This window comes from Tetrahymena thermophila (genome assembly GCF_000189635.1).
Source record: "Tetrahymena thermophila SB210 genomic scaffold scf_8254570, whole genome shotgun sequence".
Taxonomy (NCBI): domain Eukaryota; phylum Ciliophora; class Oligohymenophorea; order Hymenostomatida; family Tetrahymenidae; genus Tetrahymena; species Tetrahymena thermophila.
The window spans coordinates 16235-41918 of record NW_002476341.1 but is presented as its reverse complement, the minus strand read 5'-3'; the positions used below and the strand labels follow the sequence as shown (position 1 = coordinate 41918).

The following is a 25684-nucleotide window of genomic DNA, read 5'->3' as shown; positions in this document are numbered from 1 at the left end:
ATATTTCTTACAAATAAAAAAATTAATTTAAGCTATTAGTAGTTTATTTTACATATATTAAATATCAAATAATTGTATTATGTATGTCCAAAAGGTTAAAATAAGTCCTTGAAAAACGAGGAGATAAAATACACTATTGATTTTAATTTATTTATAATCTATTTTGCATGATTCCTATTTAAAAATATCATGTTCTTCATTATATATATTTTTTTAACTAAAAATTTGGATGTGCTGATGGAAAGTATATCTAAAAGGCATCATACTCTATATAAATATATTTATTTATTTAATCCTATCATTGTAAACCTTACAAAACATCATTTAATTTTTATTTTAAAAATAGAAATAGGTAAATTAGTTTGATCATGTGAAAAAACTACTTTATCTTCTAAATTTAATTAATTAATCATGTATTTCAATATAAAATAACAGATTATTTTAGCAGGTAAAATTAATTAAAGTTTATCCTCCGAAAAAACTTAGTTATAGTCAATTAATTTAGTCTAGTTTTTGATATTAATATTACTTAATTAATTTTGTAAATAATCATAAACAAAATTATAAAATTAATAGCTAAAATCTAACTGTTTTATATATTTCTTCAATTTTTAAGACTATTAAATGCTCGTGTTTCTGCTTTTCTTTTTTAGAATAATTAATTAATAAAAAAATAAATAAATAAACAAATAAACAGTAACAAAAAATGAGATTCTTCGCCTTCGCTTTACTTGCTTTAATTGCTATTTCTTGTGTTAGTGCTTAATCCTAAGCTGATATTGATAAGGCTAAGAAAATTTTTGACTGCATTAATAACATTTAAGAACCTTGCTAAGCTACTGACAAGGATTGCTAAGCTGAATAAGATAAAATTGATGAATGTTCAGATAAATGCAAAACCGATAATGCTTCTTCCTAAAGTGATGCTATGAGCTGTATGAAGAAATGTACTTCCACCAATAAGGAAGTCTAAACTTGGTATGATGCTAATATGGCTTGTCTTAGCTCTAGCATGACCTCTTTCGTTTTAACATTTACTATTGCTCTTTTTGCTCTCTTATTCTGAGATAATTTAATTATATATAATTTAATTTGGTTATGTTAGATGTTTTATAAGTATATCTCTTGTAAGATTATTTCAAATTTATTTCCAAAAACTATCTAATTTATTTCTACATATAAAAAAATATTTTTAAATAAACTAATTATTTAATTAGTTATTATTTTAGAAGTAGATGATACTTAAAAGTTAAAATATAAAATAAAAAATAATTTCAGGTATTAAAAAAAATGATAAAAAACTAAATTTATTTTTTAATAGAAGAAACTTGAAAGTAAACTAGACTTTTATTTATTTTTGCAGAGTAAAAAAAAGCCATTTAAAACATTTTTTGCATGTAATTATTTGTAAACAAAATTGCTAACAGATAAATAAAAAATTAATTTAAGCTATTAGTAGTTTATTTTTTTATAGATTTAATAATAATTAGTTAGTTATATTATTTAAATTTAATTTTGCTATGGTATCAGTCAGTTTTTTTATTTGGCATATAATTACTATATTTCATTATTTGTATTTAGAGTTTAGAAAATTATATATATATTCATACTTTTGATTTTACAGCCTAATTCATTTAAAAAATTATGATATGAGCCAGTGATAAACCCTTTAAATTTGGAAATTATCTAGAAAACAGGCTGAATTAATTTAGAATAATTACTGTATAATTAAATTTAGAAATATCTTACTATAAAAGTAAATTAATTTAGATCTAGTAAATGATTCTAAGAAGAAACTGAATTAATTAATTATTATTCACAAATTATTAATTAGATAGATAGCTAGCTAGCTGCTTAATTTGTTAAAATTATAATTTTAACTTTGTTTTTTTGAACCATAAATCAATCAATATAATTTGGAAGGTTTTGCGCTTTTAGTTTAGTGATAATCAAATAATGCAAGAATCAAGAAAGTAAAGTCATTGATTTATAAATTAAATGAAATTCTTACCTTAGCTTTACTTGCTTTACTTGCCATAGCTACAGTTAATGCATAAACAGTTTCTGATTCTGATCTTTAAAAAGCTACTTAAATTTTGGAATATTCATCTAAGATTGTAAATCCTTGCTAACCTACAGACAGACTAACCGTTCATAGATGAAATGAAAAAAATGGATACTTGTTCAGATTAATGTTCAGAAAACAACTAAACTCTTGACCATATCTATTATTGTTATAAATAAAAGTGTAAATCAGACAATACAGATGTATAAAAATATATTGATGAATAATTAAGTAGCTTGTGCTAGCTCTGGAATTAAGATTTTCGCTATTGCTGCCAACGCTTTAGCTATTTTATTCTGAAATAATTATAGTACAGTTTAATTCGTTATTATAAATATTTTGTATGGTATATATATTGTAAAATTTAATTAATATTTTTCCATCATTTTTAGTTTTAAGACATTCATATACTTATTTAATGTCAGATTTAATTATACTTAAATTGTAATTACTACTTACTGAAAGTTTTCAACATTATATTAATATTAATAATTCTACTATTAAATTACAAATTACTATCTTTTTATTAGAAAAATAAACTATTTAAATTTTACAATAAAATTTTTATTATTTCTAATGCTAATAAAATTATTTGCCAAAAAATTAATAAAAATGGATGAATGGAGAAATCACTACATTTTATTAAAATTTTTTTAAAATATATTCCAAATTTTTTTTTAAACAATAAATTTGGATGTGTGTGCAGATAGTATATCTAAAGAGCATCATACTCTATATAAATATACTTATTTATTTAATCCTATCATTGTAAACCTTACAAAATAAATATCATTTAATTAGATAGATAGATCATGTTAAAAACTACTTTATCTTATAAATTCAATTAATTAATTACGTATTTCAATATAAAATAACAGATTATTTTAACTGGCCATATTAAGTTAAAGATTACCAATCAAAAAAACTTAGTTATAGTCAATTAATTTAAGTCTAGTTTTAGTCTGTAATATTACTTAATTAATTTTGTAAAGAATCATAAACAAAATTATAAAATTAATAGATAAAATCTAACTTTTTTAATTAGTTTCATATTTCTTCAATTTTTAATGTTATTAAATACTTGTATCTGATCGATCATCTACAATATTAAAATAATTAATTAAAAACAAACAAATAAATAAATAAACAAACAAAAAAACTTAACAAAAATGAGATTCTTCGCCCTTGCTTTACTTGCTTTAATTGCTATTTCTTGTGTTAGTGCTTAATCCTAAGCTGATATTGATAGGGCTAAGAAAATTTTTGAATGCATTAATAACATTTAAGAACCTTGCTAAGCTACTGACAAGGATTGCTAAGCTGAATAAGATAAAATTGATGAATGTTCAGATAAATGCAAAATCGATAATGTTTCTTCCTAAAGTGGTACTATTAGCTGTATGAAGAAATGTACTTCCACCAATAAGGACGTCTAAACTTGGTATGATGCTAATATGGCTTGTCTTAGCTCTAGCATGACCTCTTTCGTTTTAACTGTTGCTATTGCTCTTTTTGCTCTCTTATTCTGAGATAATTGAATTAAATAAAATTTTATTTGGTTATGTTAGATGTTTTATAAGTATATGTCTTGTAATATCATGTCTAATTTATTTCCAAAAACTATATCATTTATTACTAAATTTAAAGAAATATTTTTAAATAAACAAAGTTATTTTTTTTAGAAGTAGGTAATAAATATTTAAAACTTAAAAAGTAAAATCAAAAAAATGATTTCAAACATAAAAATAACAATAAAAAATCTAAATTTATTTTTGATAAAGAAGAAACTTTAAAACAAACTAAACTTTTATTTTTGCTGAGTAAAAATGCAATTTATTTAATTTTTTTCATGTAATTATTTCTAAACAAAATTGCTTACAAATAAATAAAAAAATTAATTTAGTTAATTAGTAGCTTATTTTACATAGATTAAATATCAAATAATTGGATAAATTATATAGATTTAATTTTTTAGTGCAGTTAGTATTTATATGCCATCTAAATAATAAACATTGTAAATGCTCATTAATTAAGGCATTCATTTCCTAATTATCTTTTTTGCCCAAAAAATACACAGCCCTTTAAATTTCGAAATTATCTAGAAAATAGGACGGCTTAATTTAGAATAAATAATGTATAGTTAAATTTAGAAATATCTTATTACAAAAGTAAATTAATTTAGATCTAGTAAATGATTCAAAAAAGAAACTGATTAATTATAATTCATAAATTATCAGATAGCTGGCTGAGTGCGTAGTTTGTTAAATTTATAATTTCAACTTTGTTCGTTTGAATCATAAGTCAATCAATGAATGTAAATTAGAAGATTTTGCGCTTTTAGTTTAGTAATAATCAAAGAATGCAAAAATCAAACAATTAAAGTAATAAATTAATAAACTAAATGAAACTTCTTACCTTAGCTTTACTTACTTTACTCGCCATAGCTACAGTTAATGCCTAGACAATTTCTGCTTCTGATCTTTAAAAGGCTGCTAAAATTTTGGAATGTTCATCTAAGATTGCAAATCCTTGCTAACCTACAGACTAACCTTGCTTAGATGAAATGTAAAAAGTTGAAAGCTGTTCAGATTAATGTTCAGAAAGCAACTAATCTATTGATAGTATCTATAATTGTTATAAATAAGAGTGTAAATCTGACAATAAAGATGTATAAAAATATGTTGATGAATAAGTAGCTTGTGCTAACTCTGGTATCAAGATTTTAGCTATTACTGCCATTATTGGCGCTTTAGCTGTTTTTTTCTGAAATAATTATAATACAGTTTAATTTGTTATAATAAATATTTTGTATGGTATATATATTGTAAAATTTAATTAATATTTTTTTTTCCATCATTTATAGTTTTATGGACATTCATTTATATACATACTTATTCATTCTACAATATACTTATTTGATGTCAAACAAATTTAATTATCTTTAAATTATAATTACTACTTACTTACTTAATTACTGAAAATTTTCAGCATTATAAGTAAATAATTACAAATCTATTATTAAAATATAAATTTACTATCTTTCATTTTGAAAAAAAATAAATGATTTAAATTGGAGAGTAAAATTTATTTTATTTTAATGATAATAAAATTATTATTTTTTAACTATTTGCCAGAAAATTAATAAAAAATTTATGGATGGATGGATAAATCATAACATTTAATTAAAAAATATTTTGTAAATATATTTCAAATTAATTATACTCAAAATTAAATTGATAAAAATAATATTTTATTATTTCTGAATTTATTTTTTACTTAGTTAATTAAATTTACAGTTAAATATGGTAAAAATGAATTATTACTATTTTATAAATTTATTTGTTAATTGAATAAAAATTAAGATAATATAATTTTTAAATTTATATTATAATAATTACAAAAAATATGCTAATTTAATCCCTAATACTTATTTGTAAGTTAATGTTTTTTTTATTTTAGATAAATTTATTTTTTAATTCAACATAAATTTTGTAAAAAATATTTTTTTTTTCTAATCAATGTTACTTTGAGGAAGGATAGCTTTTGTAAAAATAATTAATTTTTTTCGATAATTGTTTTAAAAAAATAAAATATTCTTATTAACACATAATCAAAATTATTAAATAAATGTTTAAATAATTTAAAATAAATTTGTTTCTAACATTTTATTTAGAAATAATTTTTTGAGTGATTATTTAGTCTTAAGATAAAAAACATTGAGAGAAAAGTTATTTAGTTAGCTAATTGGTTTGTTAGCTAGTACAAGCTTAATTTGATCAAGTTTTTACTTGTATTGAATTTTTGACTAAGGGTATTTTTTTTAAGCGTTTTTTTAATTACTTTACTTAATCTTTGTAACCAAGCATTTTCTTATAAATTCTTAATTAAAATTTGTTATATTCATACTGAACGCTTTTTTGATAGATTTAATGTGTATTTGTTTTCATGCAATTATTTTGACTAACTATCTTATGAACTTAAAATATTACTAGTATTCGCTACATTCATTCATTTATTTATTCATTCATTTTTTTAATTTCTTTTAATATTTTTGATTAAGATATTTATTTTTAGCTTTACGAATGATAATGATAATTTTCCTAATTGCTAGTTTTCTAAATTTTTTGATGGTATTTTTAAACGTGAGAAAAAGAGTAGATTCTATTTTATTTTACGCAACCTTTACTAATTAGAAAAATAGTTAGCTCAGAAAAACTTGAACAGTCAGTCAATCAAAGAGGAAAAGTAATTTTTATCAATATTGAAACAAATATTGTGTAAATATAAGATATGCATTTAAAGAAACTAACAAAACATAATTTAAGCTAAGTTAAGGACCTAATTAATTTTAGTTACATTATTATGAAATTAGTACTATTTGATGTAGTATAAAAGCTTAAGGATTAAAATCAAAACAAAGCAAACCTCTTTTCAGAATATTTTCAAAAGAAAATAAAAATATAAAACTAGTTTAGAATAAAAATATTTTTTTATTTTAGATTAACCTTTAAGATAGCTTTTAGTGTAAAATAATCAAATAAAATATTAAGAGATTTATATTTTTGAATTATCATTTGCTACTTTTAATTGCAAATTATTTGTACTAGCTAATTAATTTGTAAACATAATGAATGAGGGAGGAATGGTTTAGTTAATAGCTTTTTGCAAAAATTAGTCATTTTAACAAATTACTAAAAAAATTTAAAGTAGAGTTTAAAAGCAGAAATATTTTTGAATAAATACTATTTTATTTTTGTAAGTATGTTCGTGCTTTACTAATTTAAAGAAAATCATACGATTAATAATTGTTTCTTCACCACAAATGAAAAATAATCAGAGTACATTTTTCGAATTTAGATATTTAACTAATTTAGTCTATTTTTCTTTAATGATCCTCAATAAATGTAATGTAAAGCAGAAAATTGATATACAAACAAAGAAGGAAAAGTTAATTTAAAAATTAAATTTTTTGTTATAGCAATTAAAATACAATTGTAATATTGATTTCAAGCCATTTAATTTAAGATGGATTTCTAAACAAATATCAAAGAAAGCTAAATTAGTTAGGTAGTTAGATATATATAGAGATAGGCTTTTAAAGAAAATAACAAAAATATATTTAAAAATGGAACTAATTTACAGATTTCTTTTACATAATAATTTGTTTAAATGTATCATAGTGATTGCTTTAATATTTAATCTGTAACAGTAAAAGGATAAATTAATTAATTAATACATGAATAAGACTTAAGTATGAAAAAATATATATTTGAAAAGATATTGATTGATTGATTGATTGATTGTGTGAATTTGAGAATTATCCTCAATATTTTTTAAAGGAAACAAATAAATTAATATGGCGACATAGCAATTACTTTAATTATTAGTTTGAATGTAGGAAAAAATAATTACTTTGGTACTATAGGTAAATACCAGAGTTAATTTTATTAAAGAGTAATATACAACTAAGACCTTTCATCCTCTCTAATTAATTTTTATTTAGATTAATATTGTTCTATTTATTGCCAGTTTACTTATAGTTGAGAAATTGCTTCAGTATCAAACTACAAAAGAAAGAAAAAGAGTAAAACTTACATTATAAAGAAATTGTTTGTATAGTATTATATTGTAGATTATTTTATCGTTATTTTGTTACTTTACAAGGAGATATAATAAAATGTATTTAAACATAACTTTTATCATCAGCAAAATATATATTTTTGTATTTAGAAATATCTTAAATTAAGTTTCATTTTTTATTTTTTTGAGTCAATCAATTAATCTATAACATTTTTAAAATTTTTCGATTTTGATCAACTTTTTTCTTATTAAATTAATTTTTTTCTTACATCGTCTAATAAAATTAGTTGTGTTTACAGTCATAAAACTAGCAGTAAAAAATGTATAAATGGTATTTATTTTTATAAAAAACATAATGCTAATTCAAGTAAATCATCTTTAAAATTATAATATTTAATTCAAAAGCAAAAATCTCTTTAAATAACTTTACTTGTTTGTTTGTTTGTTTGTTTTTTTTAAATAATTTAAATTTTTTAGTGTGAAACACATGAGACAAAAGATCAAAGAAAGATATGGCTTACATTGATTAAATCAAATAAATTTGACTTAAAAAAGAATAAAATTAATAGATTTTATTAATAAAATGTAAGAAGGTCAAATAATTATTTATGTCTTAAAATATCGAAGACTCAATGAAGCAAAAATATTACATGTGGTTAAAATAAAAAGGAAATTTTAATTAAATTGCTTAAAGAAAGAAAAGATACTCAAATAAATATTTTTAATAAATTAACTGAATTATTGTCAATTATCTCTGTATTAATATCAATTGATTAACTTTTTCAAAGATAAATTTACTAATTTGTATTAGATTTTTTATAATGAATAAATGCATGAATTAAATATAGATCAGTTAGTTATGTGACAACTGTATATAGCTAGAATTATAAATTTGATTTTGGTGGTTTTTATTTATTATTAACTAAGATTTTCTGTTCTACCTTTTTAATAAATCAAACAATTCCTAATAAATTCTTAATTAAATGTTTGTTCTAGACAAATATATTAATTACTCTCTAATTAGATAATCTTATAGTTGAAAAGCAAAAGATGATAAACAAACTTTTTAATTATTTGTTTTTTGTTTGTTCGAATAGATATATATACTGGATATTTACTAGAAATCTGTTTATTTTATTTTATATATTATCAAATGCATTTTTATCCCTTACACAATTAAAAAATATAATTGCTTTATATTGTTAAAAAGGAGAGAAATTGAGGAATATCAATATATTATTTTAATCCTTTCAATAAACATTGCTTTTTGAATCGTAAAAAATACCATTTAGTCTTTCTTTTTAAAATATAATTAGATAAATTAGATCATGTTTAATTACTACTTTAACTAATAAATTTAATTAATTAATAGTGTATTTCAAGATAAAAGAATAGATCATTAATTTTAACAGATTAAATTAAATTAAAGTAGTTAGATAAATAGATAGATAGATATATCCTTTTGAAAAACTTTGTAATAGTCAATTAAGTTAAGTCTAGTTTTATATAATATTACGTAATTTTGTTAATAATGAGAAACAAAGTGAAAAAAAGCAATAATCTAAATTCTTAGTTTTAATATTATAATTTTATATTTCTTAAGTTGCTAACACTATAAAAAGCTTGTGTCTGCACATCAATTTTGGAATAATTAATAAATTAATTAAATAAATAAATAAACAAATAAATTAACTATAACAAAATATGAGATTCTTTGCCTTCGCTTTAATTGCTTTAATTGCTATTTCTTGTGTTAGTGCCTAATCTTAAGCTGATCTTGATAAGTTTAAGGATTATATGGATTGCATTAAGAAAGTTAAAGAACCTTGCTAAACTACTGACAAGGATTGCTTAGCTGAATAAGATAAAATTGAAGAATGCTCACAAAAATGCAAAGATGATAATGCTTCTTCCTAAAGTGATGCTTTGAGCTGTGTTAAGAAATGTACTTCCACCAATAAGGACGTCTAAACTTGGTATGATGCTACTATTGCTTGCCTTAGCTCTAGCATGACCTCTTTCGTTTTAACTTTTGCTATTGCTATTTTTGCTCTCTTATTCTGAGATAATTATAATTGAATTTAAATAATTTTATTTGGTTATGTTAGATGTTTTATAAGTAAGTAAATTTACGTCTTGTAAGATTATGTCTAATTTATTTCCAAAACTTATCAAATTTATTTCTAGATATTAAAAAATATTTTTCAATAAACTAATTATTTATAGAAGTAAATAGATAGATAATAAATATATTTAAAACTTAAAATATAAAATCAAATATAGCTAATCCTGTAATTAAAATATCACGAACTGTGTAGGTAGGTACAGATCGTGATATTTCATTTAATTTTTATGATTTAAAGCTAATTAAATTTGGGATTACTTGGATAAAATATGTTTGGCTTTTGAATTATAATTCTGCATATCTATTATATAATCTCTTTTTATAGAAAATCCGTAATATGTATATGAGAATAAATATTTAAAGTTGATTAAATATCCATCCAACATTGAAATTCTATTTTAAATTTTGATTCATTTTGCTTTAAAAGTTCAATTTTTTAGTTAAAAAAATTCACTAATTTACACTATTTAAAAATTTAATTGCTTTATATTGTTTAAAAAGAAGAGAAATTAATTGAGGAATATTAATATATTTATTTATTTAATTCTTTCAATAAATATTGCTTTTTGAATCTTAAAAAATACCATTTAATCTTTCTATTAAAATTAGAATTAGGTAAATTAGATCATGTTAAATTACTACTTTAACTAATATATTTAATTAATTAACTGTGTATTTCATTCGCAAAGAATAGATCATTTTAACAGATAAAATTAAATTAAAATAGATCCTTTTAAAAAACTTTGTTATAGTATATTAATTTAAGTCTAGTATTAATTTGTGATACTAAATAATTTTGGTAATAATTATAATCAAAAGGAAAAAAAGCAATAATCTAAATCCTAATTTTTTAATATTATAATTTCATATTTCTTAAGATGCTAAAACTATAAAAAAAACTAGTGTCGTCTGCCTGCACTTCTATTTTGGAATAATTAATTAATTAAATAAAATAAATAAACTAAATTTAACAAAAATGAGATTTTTCGCCTTCGTTTTACTTGCTTTAATTGCTATTTCTTGTGTTAGTTCCTAATCTTATAATATTTAATATGCTAAGAATATTTTAGATTGCATTAATAATGTTAAAGAACCTTGCTAAACTACTGGTGACTATTGCTAAGCTGAAAAATAAAAAATTAATGAATGTTCAGATAAATGCAAAACCGATTAAGTTGCTATAAGAAGTGTAGTTCCATCAATAAGCATGTCTAAACTTGGTATGATGCTATTATTGCTTGTTTTAGCTCTAGCATGACTCTCTGTTTTTTTGTTATTTGATAAGGAAAATAAATAATGGAGCATTATTTGCTTAAAATTCACTCTTATAAATAAAACATCTTACTTATATGACTTTTCTTAAAATAATTATTTCATCAAAATAGATTGATTGATTGATTATAATTTCATTCATAATGCTAAAACTTCTCACTTGTATGGATTAAAAGATATTATTTCTAATCATTATTTTTGATTTGAGTAAAATACCATTTCAATTTACAAAAAAAAAGCAAAATTTAATATTCTGATTTAATTTAGATAACTTATAAACAATTTTTTTCTGCAAAATTTTAATTTTTTATAGTAAAGTATTTTACTCTATTTATTAAAATGTTATTTAAGGAGGTATAAATGCTTTATGGTGGATGAAATGCAATCTATCAGTATACCTAAATAAAATGTACTTGCAAAAAAAAAATGAATGGGATTATAGAATAATTATAAATATTCCCATCATTGTCATTCATTACTGGGCTAAAACAGAAAAATCTACTTATAAATGTTATTTTTATAAAATTTTAGTACATTTATTAATTACTAGAATTTTTTAACAGAGAATCTCTAATCCTACTATATTGTTAAGCATATGTTTTAAATACAAATATTAAGATTAAATAATGAATTTTAAATTCATTTTTGTGATATTCATAAAATCTAATTTATAAATTTATATTTGATAATTATTATGTTTTATTTATTACTTTTATCTATTTTTTATTAATTAAATTCCATAAATTTTTATTCAATATTTTTGAATAAAAAAATAAATAAATGATATTAAATATTTTAGATTTAATCAATATACTTTAAATTTATTTTTATTATAAAAAAAGTTTTTAACCTATTCACTTTAATCTGATTAGGTTAAAAAATTATTTTTCATGAAAATTGTAAAAAAATGAATAAAATTTTGTTAGTTTGAAGATCACAGCATATAAAGATAAATAAATAGATAGATGTAGTGATATGATTTAACATATTAAATTTATCATAGATCTAAAAGCAAAATAACTAAATTTTTCATTTTTAGAATTTTTCTTCTTAAATTAGCTTTAAACTCTTGATTAATTTAATTAAATCTTTTATAATAATTAAAAATAAATTAATATTAGTTAATAAAGAAGTTTTGATTATTCATTAAAATTTTTTAAAATGTTTTTTATTTAAGAAAAAAAATAATTTATAAAATGAGAAACATAAATAAATAAATAATAGAAAATATTAAAAAATAAATATTTGGTTTATAAAAATGAAATTTCTTTATTTTGACTTTCCTTTAGTAAATAGAGAATATATTTTACTTTAGTCTAAGTATTAATCTTAGTAAGCTTTTACATTATGCTAAATTAGAACCTAATTATAATGCTCCAGTATTTTTCACTTAATTACCTCTTTTAAATATTTAATTTACATTTGGTTTTTAATAGTTAGAAGTAATAAACGTTTTCAATTAAGAATAAAAAAATGTTTAGATCAGCAAAAATTATAATTGATAACCATACAAAAAAGTTTTTTTATTTTAAAAAATACATATTTAGAAAGTAGACTAATAAAAAAAATAATAAATACTTTAGGTTAAGTGTTAAATTTTAGAGATTTTTGCAAATTGCTAAAGCCTAGCCTAAATTTGAAGCACCTTCTTCACCAATTTAATTGTATCTTTTTTACCAATTATTTTTTAACATTAGAAATATCTTTCTAAAATAGAATAAGATAATTTTAAATAGTAAATAATTGAAAAAATAAATAAGAAAAATTCAAAGAATGGTTTCATGTATGATTAAATTCAGATAATTTAATTTTTTATTTGCTTGCATGTAAGTCAGTAAAAGGTTATTTAGAAATTATAATTATTACTCAAGATTAAGGATCAAATTTGTAAGGTTAATGCACTTATTTAAAGAAACATTTAAGTTTACTGCATCTTCTGGACCGATTGATTTTTCGCTTTTTATAAATTTATAAATTAAGCAATAGAAATATAAAAATTTTGATGGAAATAAAAATTTATTTAAGTTATCAAATAAAATGACAAAATTAATTACAATCAAAAGATAATTATTAAAATAAAATTTTGAGTAAAATAAATTAAATTGGTTAATCTAATTATTAAAAATATTTTAAATGAAAAAATAATAGATAAATAAAAGATTTTTTAAATTTATAAATATTTTTTTTAATTTATTTTTACTTAAGATAAATACGAAGATAGATGTGAGATTAAAGAGAAGACTTTAAAAACTTTTTTTAAGAATAAAAATTAATTTAAAAGAAAATGATTAATATAATAAATTACTTCTTCTAGGTTGTAGAATTGATTTATTTGTTTTATCATTTTTGTTTTTTAATCTGAGATATTAATCTAATTAAGGAAAAAAAATTAATTTTTATAAATAAACAGACAAAAACATGATAAAATTAGAACTTTTTTATTTCTTTTATTCACTTTAAACTCAAAAACAAAATAAATTATTGATCGTAAAAAATTTTAATATAGTTTGTATCGTATAATTATATTATTTATATGAATGTCTATCGCACCTTTTAAAACTATAGATTTATAAAATCATTAATTAAACCCAATTACTTTTAATTATAAATATTTGTTTTTAATTAATTTTTTAGCTAAGTTAGGCTAAGTAGTAGTAAGTAAGCAAGTCAAAAAGTAATTAAATTTGATAAAATTAAAATATATTACACATTTAATAAATGGTGTGTCACACCCTTTTTTTCTTATAATTTATTTCAATATCTATTTGAATTATTATTATTTTATAACCCCTTCTTAAGACTTTAAATTATTTGTTCAAGTATTATAAATTCAGTGAAAAAAATGGAGGTTAATATAATTTGGGGTGAATTAATGAGAACTTACGATATATATATATATTAAAACAAATATTGTGTAAGTATAAGATATGGATTTAAAGAAACTAACAAAACATATTTCAAGCTAAGTTAAGCACCTCATAAACTTGAATTAATTAATTTTAGTTACATTATTATGAAATTAGTACTATTTGATGTAGTCTAAAAGCTGAAAGATTAAAATCAAAACAAAACAAAACAAATATCTTTTCAGAATATATTCAAAAGAAAATAAAAAAAAAGTTATCTTAGAATAAAAATAATTTTTTATTTTAGATTAACCTTTCGGATAGCTTTTAGTGTAAAATAATCAAATAAAATTTTAAGAAATTTATATTTTTGATATATTATTTGCTACTTTTAGTTTCAAATTGTTTGTACTAGCTAGTTATTTAATTTACAAACATAATTAATGAGGAATGGTTTAGTAAAGAGCTTTTTGCAAAAATTAGTCATTTAAACAAATTACTAAAAAAATTTAAAGTAGAGTTTAAGAACAGAAATATTTTTGAAAAAAACTATTTTATCTTTTTAAAAATGTTCGATTACTTACTTTACTAATTTAATAAAAATCATAGGATTAATAAATAAATTAATATTTATTTCTTCATCGCAAAAGTAAAGTAATCAGAGTAAATTTTTCAAATTAAAATTTTAACAAATTGAGTCTATTTTTTCCTTTAAAACCATCATTAGTTAATGTAATATTAAGAAGAAAATTAATAAACAAACAAAGAATCAAGAGTTAATTTTATAATTAAATTTGTTGTAATAGCAACTAAAATACACTTCTAATGTTCACTATAAGCTATTTGATTAATGATGTATTTCTAAACAAATATCAAAGAAAGATAAGTTAATAAGTTAAAAATATATGTAGGTAGGTAGGTAGGCTTTTAAAGAAAATAGTGAAAATATTTTTAAAAATGTAACTAAAATTTAAAAATTTAATTACTTTATATTGTTTAAAAAGGTGAGAAATTAATTGAGGAATATTAATATATTTATTTAATTTTTTCAATAAATATTGCTTTTTGAATCTTAAAAAATACCATTTAATCTTTCTTTTAAAATTAGAATTAGGTAAATTAGATCATGTTAAATTATTACTTTTACATACAAATTATTAATTAATTGTGTTTTTCATGAACAAAGAGTAGATCATTTTAACAGATAAAATTAAATCAAAATATGTACTTTTGAAAAACTTAGTTATAGTAAATTAATTAAGTCTAGTTTTAATTTGTGATACTACGTAATTTTGGTAATAATGATAATAAAAGGAAAAAAGCAATAATCTAAAGCTTAATTCTTTTAATATTATAATTTCATATTTCTTAAGTTGCTAAAACTATAAAAAGCTAGTGTTGTCTGTCTGTCTGTACTTCTATTTTGTAATAATTATTTAAATTAAATAAAATAAATAAATAAACTAAATTATAATAAAAAATGAAATTTTTTGCCTTCGCTTTACTTGCTTTAATTGCTATTTCTTTTGTTAGTGCCTAATCTAAAGTTGATTTAAATAGCAATACGAAAATGTTTAATTGCATTAACAATGTTAAAAATCCTTGCCAACCAACTGACAATGCTTGCTTAGCTGAATATACTAAAATTAGTGATTGCACTAATAAATGCCATACTGATAATGCTACTACTTTCAGTACTAATTATATGAGCTGTGCTAAGAAGTGTACTTCCACCAATAAGGATGTCTAAACTTATTATGATGCTATTATCGTTTGTCTTAATTTAAGCATTCTGTGTTTTCTTGTTATTTGATAAGGAAAATAATCAAGGATTTTTTGTGTAAAATTCACTCTTAGAATTAAACTGTTTTCTTAAATTGCTTTTCTTAAAATAATGATTTCATTAAAATAGATTAATTATAATTTCACTCATAATATTAAAACCACTCACTTGTATGAATTAAAAGATATTATTAATTTAACTAAATAAAGTAAAATGCTATTTAAATTTACAAAAAGCGAAATTTAATATTCTTTTTTAATTTAGATAATTAAAAAACTAATTTTTTGGGCAAAATTTAAATTTTTTATTATATTTTAAATTTTTATTAAATAAAATTTTTTTTATTATTGAAGATCACAGAATATAAAGACAAATATATAGATATAGTGATATGATTTAATATATTAAATTTATCATAGATCTAAAAGCAAAATAACTAAATTTTTCATTTTTAGAATTTGTCTTCTTATTCTTAAGTTAACTTTAAACTCTTAATTAATTTAATTAAATCTTGAATAATAATTAAAAATAAATTAATATTAATTTATAAAGATATTTTGATTTTTTATTAAATTTTTTTAAAACATTTTTTATCTTAAGAAAAAGTAATTTTTTAATTGTGAAATATGAATAAATAATAGATAATATTTAAAAATAAATAAATAAATATTTGGTATAAACCAATATAAATGAATTTCCTTTATTTTGACTTTCCTTTCATAAATAGAAATATTTCTTACTTTAGTCTAAGTATTAATCTTAGTAAGCTTTTGCATTATGCTAAATTAGAACTTAATTGTAATGCTCCAGTGTCTTTCACTTAATTACCTCTTTTAAAATATTTAATTTACATTTGGTTTTTAATAGTTAGAAGTAATAAACATTTTTAATTAGGGATTAAAAAATGTTAAGATTGAACAGCGAAAGTTATAACTGATAATCATATAAAGAGTTTTTTTTATTTTAAAAAATACATTTTTAGAAAGTAGATTAATAAAAAAAAATAATATAATTTAATACTTTATGTTAAGAGTTAAATTTTAGAGATTGTTGCAATTTGCTAAAGCTTAGCTTAAATTTGAAGCACCTTCTTCACCAATTTAATTGTATCTTTTTTATCAATTATTGTTTAACATTAGAAATATTTTTCTAAAATAGTATAAGATATTTTTAAATAGTAAATAATTGAAAAAATAAGAAAAAAACAAAGAATGAAACCTTGTATGATTACTTACAATCAGATAATTTAATATTTTATTTACTTGCATGAAAGTATAAAATTATTTAGAAATTACAATTATTACCCAAGATTAAGGATCAAATTTGTAAGATTAATGCACTTATTTAAAGAAATACTTAAGTCAACTGCATCTTCTGGACTGATTGATTTTTCGCTTTTAACATATTTATAAATTATGCAAAAGAAAAATATAAAAATTTTGATGGAAATAATTATTCATTGAACTTATCAAATAAAATAACAAAACATTCAATCAATCAAAAGGTAATTATTAAAAATAAAATTTTGACTAAAAATTTTAAAATAAATTAAATTGGTTAATCTAATTATTAAAAATATTTTAAATCGAAAAATAATTTAAATAAGTAAAAGATTTTTTAAATTTATAAATATTTTTTTTAATTTATTTTTACTTAAGATAAATACGAAGATGGATGTGAGATTAAAGAGAAGACTTTAAAAACTTTTTTTACGTATAAAAACAAATTTAAAAGAAAGTGATTAAAATAATAAATTACTTCTTCTAGGTTGCAGAATAGATTTATTTGTTTTATCATTTTTGTTTTAAAATGAAATTTTAAATTACAAATTCTATTAAAAATTATCTTTCAAAACTTTTTTAATCTGAGATATTAATCTAATTAAGGAGAAAAAAATAAATTTTTATAAATAAATAGACTAAAATATATATGATAAAATTAGAACTTTTTTATTTCTTTTATTCAATTTAAACTCAAAACTAAAATAAATTATCGATCGTAAAAAATTTTAATATAGTTTGTATCATATTATTATATTATTAATATGAATATCGATTGCGCGCCTTTTAAAACTATAGATTTATAAAATCTTTAATTAGTTAATTAATTAATTAAACCCAATTACTTTATATTTAGCAAAATGCCATTCAAAAATCTAGTTGTTTGGAAGTGACGAGATAAATCAATGGCATTTAATTATTAATATTTGTTTTTAATTAATTTATTTATTAGCTAAGTTAGGATAAGTAGAAGTAAGTAAGTAAGTAAGTAAGTAAGTAAGTAAGTAAGTAAGTAAGTAAGTAAGTAAGTAAGTAAGTAAGCAAGTTCATAAAGTAATTAAATTTGATAGAATAAAAATATATAATAGAAAATAATACAATTAGCCCAACTAAGGGAATAAATTAAATTTTTTGGGTTGGTCCTGGGCAGGCCAAAATTTACAAAAATGCGACTAAATATCAAATATTTATTTTATTCTAGTGAGTTCGCATTCTCATTATCCTTTATATCCTCTATTTCCCACAATATTTTTAAGTACAGATTTAAAATAGAAATATATATTAATATTTAAAAACAAATTTTACACAAATTTTTTTGTGATTTATCTTATTAAAAGCAAATTTATAAATTCTTCTTATTTATTTGCTCTTTTTATCCACTTATAATTAATTAATTAATTAAATTTCCATAAATAGCTTTTCAATATTTTTGAAGAAAAAAAAAAATGATATAATAGATTAAATATTATAACAAATTAGGAGAAGTAATTATTTATTTTTTTATCAATGCACTTTATATTTATTTTATAAACATAAAAAGTTTTAAAAGTCTTCACTCTAATCTCATTAGATTCTCCATATTGATCTGAGGTATATTTAATTTTATAAATATTATGATTATTAATATTTTCTTTATATTTAGCTTTCAGTTCACTTAAAATTTAATTTTTATAATTGAAATTATCATCAATATTAATAAACTTTATTTACAAATGATTTTTAGTTATGTTAACTTAATTTTTTATCCATTTTTATAATTTGAAAAAGTTTATTCATTTTTTCCTTCTAAAATTTTTATTTGATAAATAAAGTTTATTAGTTTTGGATTGCGATATTTTTGATTATAAAATTTACTTTAAATCAGCAAATCTCTTTTAATTTGTTTATTACTATTTATTTGATTTGGGAGTAGGTCCCTGGTGTAACCCCACCCCCTCCCCCCTTTGCTTTTATTATTTATTAATTCATAAATTGTTTTAAGGCGAAATGTTTGGAGGGCGGAAAAAATTTGGCGTGATAGGTAGAATATTTTTTTTGTACCTATTGGCCAATAAATTAAGGCTCTGATTGTAAATTCTCTTATTTATTAATTTATCTCATTCATTTTTTTATTTTTATTATTTATTAATTCTATTTTTTTTTCTAAATAACTAATTAATTAATTAATTATTTATTTTTTGTTCAATATTAAATAAATGTTAATGTAATTGAAAGCCATAATAATATTGGTGATAAATGTCTATCAGATTTAGGTTCTGCTTTAGCAAAATGCACTAATCTCTCAAATTTGGAACTTGATCTTAGGTAAATTAAATTTTATTTGTTTTCGATTTTGATATTTTTACTTATAAAATTGAATTTAAAACGATATTCCTTTCTTTTTTAATTTGTTTATTAGCTTTTTATTTGATTGATATTCTACTTGTGCTTATTTTTCTTCTATCTTTCTTAATTTAACTCATTCATTTTTTTATTTACTTTTCTTATTCTTTTTTATTGCAGTTGTTTTTATTTTTCTACTATCTTTCTTAATTTAGCCCATTTATTTTTTTATTTTCAACATTTTTTCTTATTATTTATTAATTAATTTCTTATATTAATTACATCATTTTTCCTATCTAAGTAACTAATTAATTAATTTATTATATATTTTTTCTTCAATATTTAAAAAGAGAAAATTAAATTGGTGCTAAAGGTGTATCAGTTTTAGGTTCTGCTTTATCAAATTGCATTAATCTCTAAAATTTGACACTTTACCTTAGGTAAATTAAGTTTATTTGTTTTGGATTGTGATATTTTTATTTCTTAAATCGAATTTAAAACAATCAATAAATATTTCATTAGATTTAGTTTTCTCTTTCTTTTTCTTTTTGATTGTATTTGTGTTTTTTTTCTTCTTCTCTCTATCTTATCTTAACTCATTTTTTTATTTTCAACTTTTTCTTTTATTATTTCATAGTTTTTCTTAGTTTTTTGGTTCTATATAACTAAATAATTATTATTAAATATTTTTTCTTCAATATAAAAAAGTTATAATAAAATTAGTGATAAAGGTTTACTAGGCTTAAGTTCTGCTTTAGCAAATTGCACTAATCTCTCAAATTTGAAACTTTATTTTTCGTAAATTAAGTTTATTTGTTTTTAATTGTGATATTTTTACTTATAAAATTGAATTTAAAACAAAAAATATCATATAATTTGTTTATTAGATTTTAATTAGATTTAATTTTCTTTTTCTTTTTTATTCTACTTTTGTTTCATATCTTATTATTTCATATTTTTCTTCATTTTCTCCTTCTAAATAGCTAAATAAATATATATTTTTCTTCAAAACTTAAAAAGCAGCAATCAAATTGGTGATTAAGGTGTATCAGGCTTAGGTCCTGCTTTAGCAAATTGCACTAATCTCTCAAATTTGGAACTTGATCTTTAGTAAATTCAGTTTATTTGTTTTGGATTCTGATATTTTTACTTATAAAATTTAATTTAAAACAATAAAAAAAATATCTCATTTAATTTATTTATTTATGAGATATAGTTTTCTTTTTTATTTTACTTGTATTTTTTTTTTTCTCCTTATCCTATTTTAACTCATTTTTTTATTTTAAACATTTGCTTTTATTATTTATTTATTTATTCATTTCTTATTATTACATAGAGTTTTCTTGATTTTTTCCTTCTAAATAACTTAATAATTAATTATAAATTTTTTCTTCAATATTAAAAAAGTGATAATAAAATTAGTGATAAAGGTTTACTAGGCTTAAGTTCTGCTTTAGCAAATTGCACTAATCTCTCAAATTTGAAACTTTATTTTTCGTAAATTAAGTTTATTTGTTTTTAATTGTGATATTTTTACTTATAAAATTGAATTTAAAACAAAAAATATCATATAATTTGTTTAATTAGATTTTGATTAGATTTAGTTTTCATTTTCTTTTTTATTGTATTTTGTTTCATATCTTATTATTTCATATTTTTCTTCATTTTCTCCTTCTAAATAGCTAAATAATTATATATTTTTCTTCAATATAAAAAAGTGATAATAATAAAATTAGTGATAAAGGTTTACTAGGCTTAAGTTCTGCTTTAGCAAATTGCACTAATCTCTCAAATTTGGAACTTGATCTTGGGTAAATTCAGTTTATTTGTTTTGGATTGTGATATTTTTACAAAAAAATTGAATTTAAAACAATATATTCCTATAATTTGTTTATTAGATTTTGATTAGCTTTTTCTTTTTTATTATATTTGTGTTTTTTTACTTTTCTTCTCTATTTCTTATTTTAAATCATTTTTTTATTTTCAACATTAGCTTTTATTATTTATTAATTCATTTCTTATTTATTATTTCATATTTTTTCTTCTAATTTTTTCTACAATATTTAAAAAGTCGCTTTGGTAATTAAGGTTTATCATGTTTATGTTCTGCTTTAGCAAATTGCACTCTTCTCTCAAATTTGACACTTAATCTTGGGTAAATTTATTTTATTTTTATTGGGTTGTGATATTTTTACTAAGCTCTTTTAGTTTGTTAATTAGCCTTTTATTTGATTTACTTTTCTTTTGTTTTTTATTGTACTTTTGTTTATTTTTCTTTTATCTTTCTTAATTCAACTCATTAATTTTTTTTTTAACGTTTGCTTTTATAAATTATTAATTCTTTTGTTATTATTTCCAATGCTTTCTTCATTTTTCCTCTAAATAAATAATTAATTATATATTTTTTCTTCAATATTTAATAAGATCGATTGAATTTGGTTCAAATGGTGCATCTATCTTAGGTTCTGCTTTCCCAAATTGCACTAATCTCTCAAATTTGACACTTAATCTTTCGTAAATTCAGTTTATTTGTTTTGGGTTTTGATATTTTTATTTATAAAATAGAATATTAAACAATATAGCCCTCTTTAATAATTTTTTTATTAACTTTTTATTTGATTTACTTTTATTTTTTCTTATTTATTGTGCTTGCATTTATATTTCTACTATTTTTCTTAATTTAACTCATTCATTTTTTATTTTCAGCATTTGCTTTTATTATTTTTTATTCATTTCTTATTTATTATTTCAAATTTTTTCTTCATTTTTTCCTTCAAAATAACTAAATAATTAAAAATATTTTTTTTCTTCAATATTTAAAAAGTGATAATTAAATTTGTGATAGAAGTGTATCCAGCTTAGGTTCTTACTTAGCAAATTGCACTCATCTCTTAAATTTGAAACTTGATCTTCGGTAAATTAAGTTTATTTGATTTGAATTTTGATATTTTTACTTATAAAATTGAATTTAAAACAATAAATATTTTTTAATTTGTTTGTTTATTAGCTTTTTATTTAATTTAATTTAGTCTGGTTTTTCTTTTTTATTTTATTTGTGATTATTCTTCTTCTATCTTTCTTAATTTAATTTTATTCAAATTTTTATTTTCACCATTTACTTTAATTATTTATTTATTCATTCTTTTCTTATTATTTCATATTATTTCTTCATTTTTTCCTTCTAAATATTTAATTAATAACATTTTTATCAATATTTAAAAGAAACAACGAAATTAGTTCAATTGGCGCATCAAACTTAGCTTCTGCTTTAGCAAATTGCACTAATCTCTTAATATTGACAGTTCATCTTAGGTATATTGAGTTTATTTGTTTTAGATTGTGATATTTTTATTTATAAAATTGAATTTAAAACAAAATAATTCTTTTAATTTGCTTATTAGCTTTTCTTATTTATATTTATTTTTCTTTTTATTCTAATAATTTTTTTTTATTTAGTAATTTTAAAAATAATTTTTAATTAAAAAATTAGATTCTATCTATTTAATATTTTTTAGTATTTTATTTTATTTTAATTTAATAAAATATAAAAGGGAAAACAACATTAAAGAATCAAAACAATAGAAAGTATCAGCCAAATATCTTAAATCAAAAAGATTAGTTGTCGCTGATATAGATTTCTATTATTGATAGATAAGTGCTGAAAAAGGATGAATAAATATAAATAATTTAATAATAGAAAATAAAATGTTTTATTAAATCTTATTTTATAATAAGATAATTTAACATAAAATATTTATATTCATATTTATTATTATTTTTATATTTATATTTATGTATACCATATTTATTTTGGTAACTTGATAAATAAATTGTTAAATAAATGAAAATTAACTAATTAAATTTACTTAAATAAATGAATGAATGAATCTCTTTAAAACCTGCCCTCCGTTTTAACTAAAATAATCATAATTATTAATTAATCTTAAATATTTTTATCTTCTATCATATTAAGGAATTTTAGGAGTTAGTTAGTTAGTTAGTTAGTTAAAAATTGTAACACTAAATTTATATTGTAGTTTATATTTTATTTTACAAATATGGAGATATATTTAGAGTAAGTTGCCATACAAATTTACAAAAAGCGAGTTTTATATACCGTGTTTTTACATTTAATAAAATTAAAATTTTAAATATTTTTTGTGAATTTTTTTTCATCATTTTTTTATTTTTCAAAATTATTAAATTCTACATAGATTATCAATAAATAAGTAAGTATAATACCCTCAGTTTGTTTTTGAAAATAACTCATTTTCAACAAAATAAAATACACCTATAGTTATTTGTAAACTAATTCATTTAGACAGACATCCAACGAAATCAATCGTTAGAGACACTTATGAAGTTAATTTTATGGATCATATAATTTAACACCTATCGAAACTAAATTTAAACCATGTGAAAAAGATTTTATTAATTAAGAATTAATCGATCTAATTATATCAAATTTATATAAAATTGAAAATTAAAAAGTCAAATTTTTGAGTTAAGATTTATTGTTAAATATTTTAATTTACATAGAAGATATTGTAAAATAATTTAAAAGTTTTTAAAAAAAATCAAATTTTGAAGAATTTTATAAATAAGTAGTTAGTTAGTTAGTTAGTTAGTTAGTTAGTGAGTTAGTTAGTTAGTTAGTTAGTTAGTTAGTTAGTTAGTTAGTTAGTTAGTTAGTTAGTTAGTTAGTTAGTTAGTTAGTTAGTTAGTTAGTTAGTTAGTTAGTTAGTTAGTTAGTTAGTTAGTTAGTTAGTTAGTTAGTTAGTTAGTTAGTTAGTTAGTTAATGATCAAAAAATAACATTATAAACTAAAATTTAAATTACATGCTTATTAATAATAAAGAAAATGTAGAAGTAGAGTAATTGAAATCATTACCTAATTAATTACCTTAATCATTTATAAAAACAAACAAGAAATTAAAATTTATAATAAAAAGAGATCAATTAAACTTGATTTTGTAAAAGTTAAAAAAAAGATTTTACTTATTCTGCATTTAATTATGCGTTTAAATAATAAATCAAATTAAAAAACTTAGTTTGCTTTGATATGATCAAAAATATTATTTAAACTAATCAGATAAATAAAAAACATTTTGATTTAGGGTTATAGTGCAAAAGTCTATTAAAATAGTGGAATTGCCCTTCTTAAAGTAATATACAATATTCAAAATTGAATGATTATTTATTAATAGATGTCAAAAGCTGTTTTATATATTTTTTCAGCTAAAGCAAAAATTTTTAATAAAATTTTTTTTTTGCTTTGTCAAGTAAAAGCCTACTCTGATTCATTTTTTTATTTGTATTAAATTCTCAGAAGTATATATGTAGATTTATAAAAATATTCTCTTACTTCAAAAAAAAAATGAATTTCTATTAAATTAGAAATAATTAAAGCAAAATAAATTAAGTTATTTATTTTGCTAATAAAAAATATTTAAAAACATAAACTTTATTTTCGATTTTTTTTTCATGTTTTAAAAAAAAAAAATTAAAAGTTGAAGCTACAAATAACATAGAAAACATAAAATATATTTCACAAATTCATATTATCTATAATATTTGTTAATAATAATTCAAGTGATTATTTTTATTTATAATAAACAAGCAAACAAATAAAAAAAAGGCGCATTTCTGACTTCATAGACTGTGTTGCCTGAATCTAGCAAACAAATATTATGTGGTTCATCACTTTTTAAAAGCAAAAAAAATGATTTATTATTTATTATTTTTTGAAATTAAGTTTTCAATTAAATGAAAATTATAAATTTGTTTGTAAAAAGATTAATTACCTTCTAATATGTTTATAAAAGTTTATTAAATCTTGCTTTTTTGCGGTCGGAAATTTCAATATGTTATTATACCCTATTTATTTTATTCAAAGGTTTAATAAGAAAAGTCACTTTTCTTATAAATAATTTAACTTTCTTTATAATAAATAAGTAGTAGATTGATATTCTTATCTTGATCTCTTAATAGGATTAATTAATTATTACCAGCTGTTTTAATTAAAACATTTCTTGATTACATTTCATCCAAAGTTATTTAAAATTTTACAATCTATTATTATTTTTTATTTTTTTATTTTCTTTTTAAATCACTCAAATAATTTACAATCTAATTTGAATTAATTAACATATTTAGTTAATAAGTTAGACTTTTTCAATTATTTTCATAATTCTTACTGACTGTTTTCATATTAAAATTAACACTTACTTAATCTACATTATATAGTAACTTTCAAAAATATTACTATCTATTTCATACATTTAATAAGAATCTATCTCTATCAAAATTATTCTTCTAAAATATTACTCGCTGTAAATTAAAAATTAAACTTATTTTCCATCTGTCTTCTTTTTCTTCTACTAATAATTACCATCTGTTTTTCAAAAGTTT

At 19.3% G+C, this 25684-nt stretch overlaps 8 protein-coding genes across 8 annotated transcripts; 7 read left to right on the top strand and 1 right to left on the bottom strand. All coding sequences in view use genetic code 6, as the record gives it.

Moving 5' to 3' along the window:
* Window positions 1-706: 706 nt before the first annotated feature.
* On the top strand, window positions 707-1066 carry TTHERM_00935520 (transmembrane protein, putative; the record flags this gene model as incomplete). The annotated part of the gene is made up of 1 exon (XM_001020421.1): window positions 707-1066. One exon carries the CDS (start codon window positions 707-709, stop codon window positions 1064-1066), a length of 360 nt encoding a protein of 119 aa, XP_001020421.1.
* A 2168-nt stretch (window positions 1067-3234) lies between these two features.
* TTHERM_00935490 (transmembrane protein, putative) lies at window positions 3235-3594 on the top strand (the record flags this gene model as incomplete). The annotated part of the gene is made up of 1 exon (XM_001020418.1): window positions 3235-3594. The coding sequence occupies one exon, from the start codon at window positions 3235-3237 to the stop codon at window positions 3592-3594; it is 360 nt and encodes a 119-aa protein (XP_001020418.1).
* An 830-nt stretch (window positions 3595-4424) lies between these two features.
* Window positions 4425-4832, top strand: TTHERM_00935480 (transmembrane protein, putative; the record flags this gene model as incomplete). The annotated part of the gene is made up of 1 exon (XM_001020417.1): window positions 4425-4832. One exon carries the CDS (start codon window positions 4425-4427, stop codon window positions 4830-4832), a length of 408 nt encoding a protein of 135 aa, XP_001020417.1.
* Window positions 4833-9349: 4517 nt separating this feature from the next.
* Window positions 9350-9709, top strand: TTHERM_00935460 (transmembrane protein, putative; the record flags this gene model as incomplete). The annotated part of the gene is made up of 1 exon (XM_001020415.1): window positions 9350-9709. The coding sequence occupies one exon, from the start codon at window positions 9350-9352 to the stop codon at window positions 9707-9709; it is 360 nt and encodes a 119-aa protein (XP_001020415.1).
* A 1037-nt stretch (window positions 9710-10746) lies between these two features.
* TTHERM_00935450 (hypothetical protein) lies at window positions 10747-11028 on the top strand (the record flags this gene model as incomplete). The annotated part of the gene is made up of 1 exon (XM_001020414.2): window positions 10747-11028. One exon carries the CDS (start codon window positions 10747-10749, stop codon window positions 11026-11028), a length of 282 nt encoding a protein of 93 aa, XP_001020414.2.
* A 4340-nt stretch (window positions 11029-15368) lies between these two features.
* On the top strand, window positions 15369-15701 carry TTHERM_00935440 (hypothetical protein; the record flags this gene model as incomplete). Its single annotated transcript, XM_001020413.2, has 1 exon — window positions 15369-15701. One exon carries the CDS (start codon window positions 15369-15371, stop codon window positions 15699-15701), a length of 333 nt encoding a protein of 110 aa, XP_001020413.2.
* Window positions 15702-18396: 2695 nt separating this feature from the next.
* Window positions 18397-22921, top strand: TTHERM_000935427 (cyclic nucleotide-binding domain protein, putative; the record flags this gene model as incomplete). Its single annotated transcript, XM_012798676.1, has 13 exons — window positions 18397-18435; window positions 18492-18541; window positions 19166-19255; window positions 19624-19713; window positions 19982-20071; window positions 20294-20383; window positions 20681-20770; window positions 20992-21084; window positions 21345-21428; window positions 21698-21787; window positions 22098-22187; window positions 22496-22585; window positions 22825-22921. 13 exons carry the CDS (start codon window positions 18397-18399, stop codon window positions 22919-22921), a joined length of 1083 nt encoding a protein of 360 aa, XP_012654130.1.
* Window positions 22922-24861: 1940 nt separating this feature from the next.
* On the bottom strand, window positions 24862-25423 carry TTHERM_000935423 (hypothetical protein; the record flags this gene model as incomplete). Its single annotated transcript, XM_012798675.1, has 4 exons — window positions 24862-24976; window positions 25078-25150; window positions 25210-25212; window positions 25282-25423. 4 exons carry the CDS (start codon window positions 25421-25423, stop codon window positions 24862-24864), a joined length of 333 nt encoding a protein of 110 aa, XP_012654129.1.
* Window positions 25424-25684: the final 261 nt, after the last annotated feature.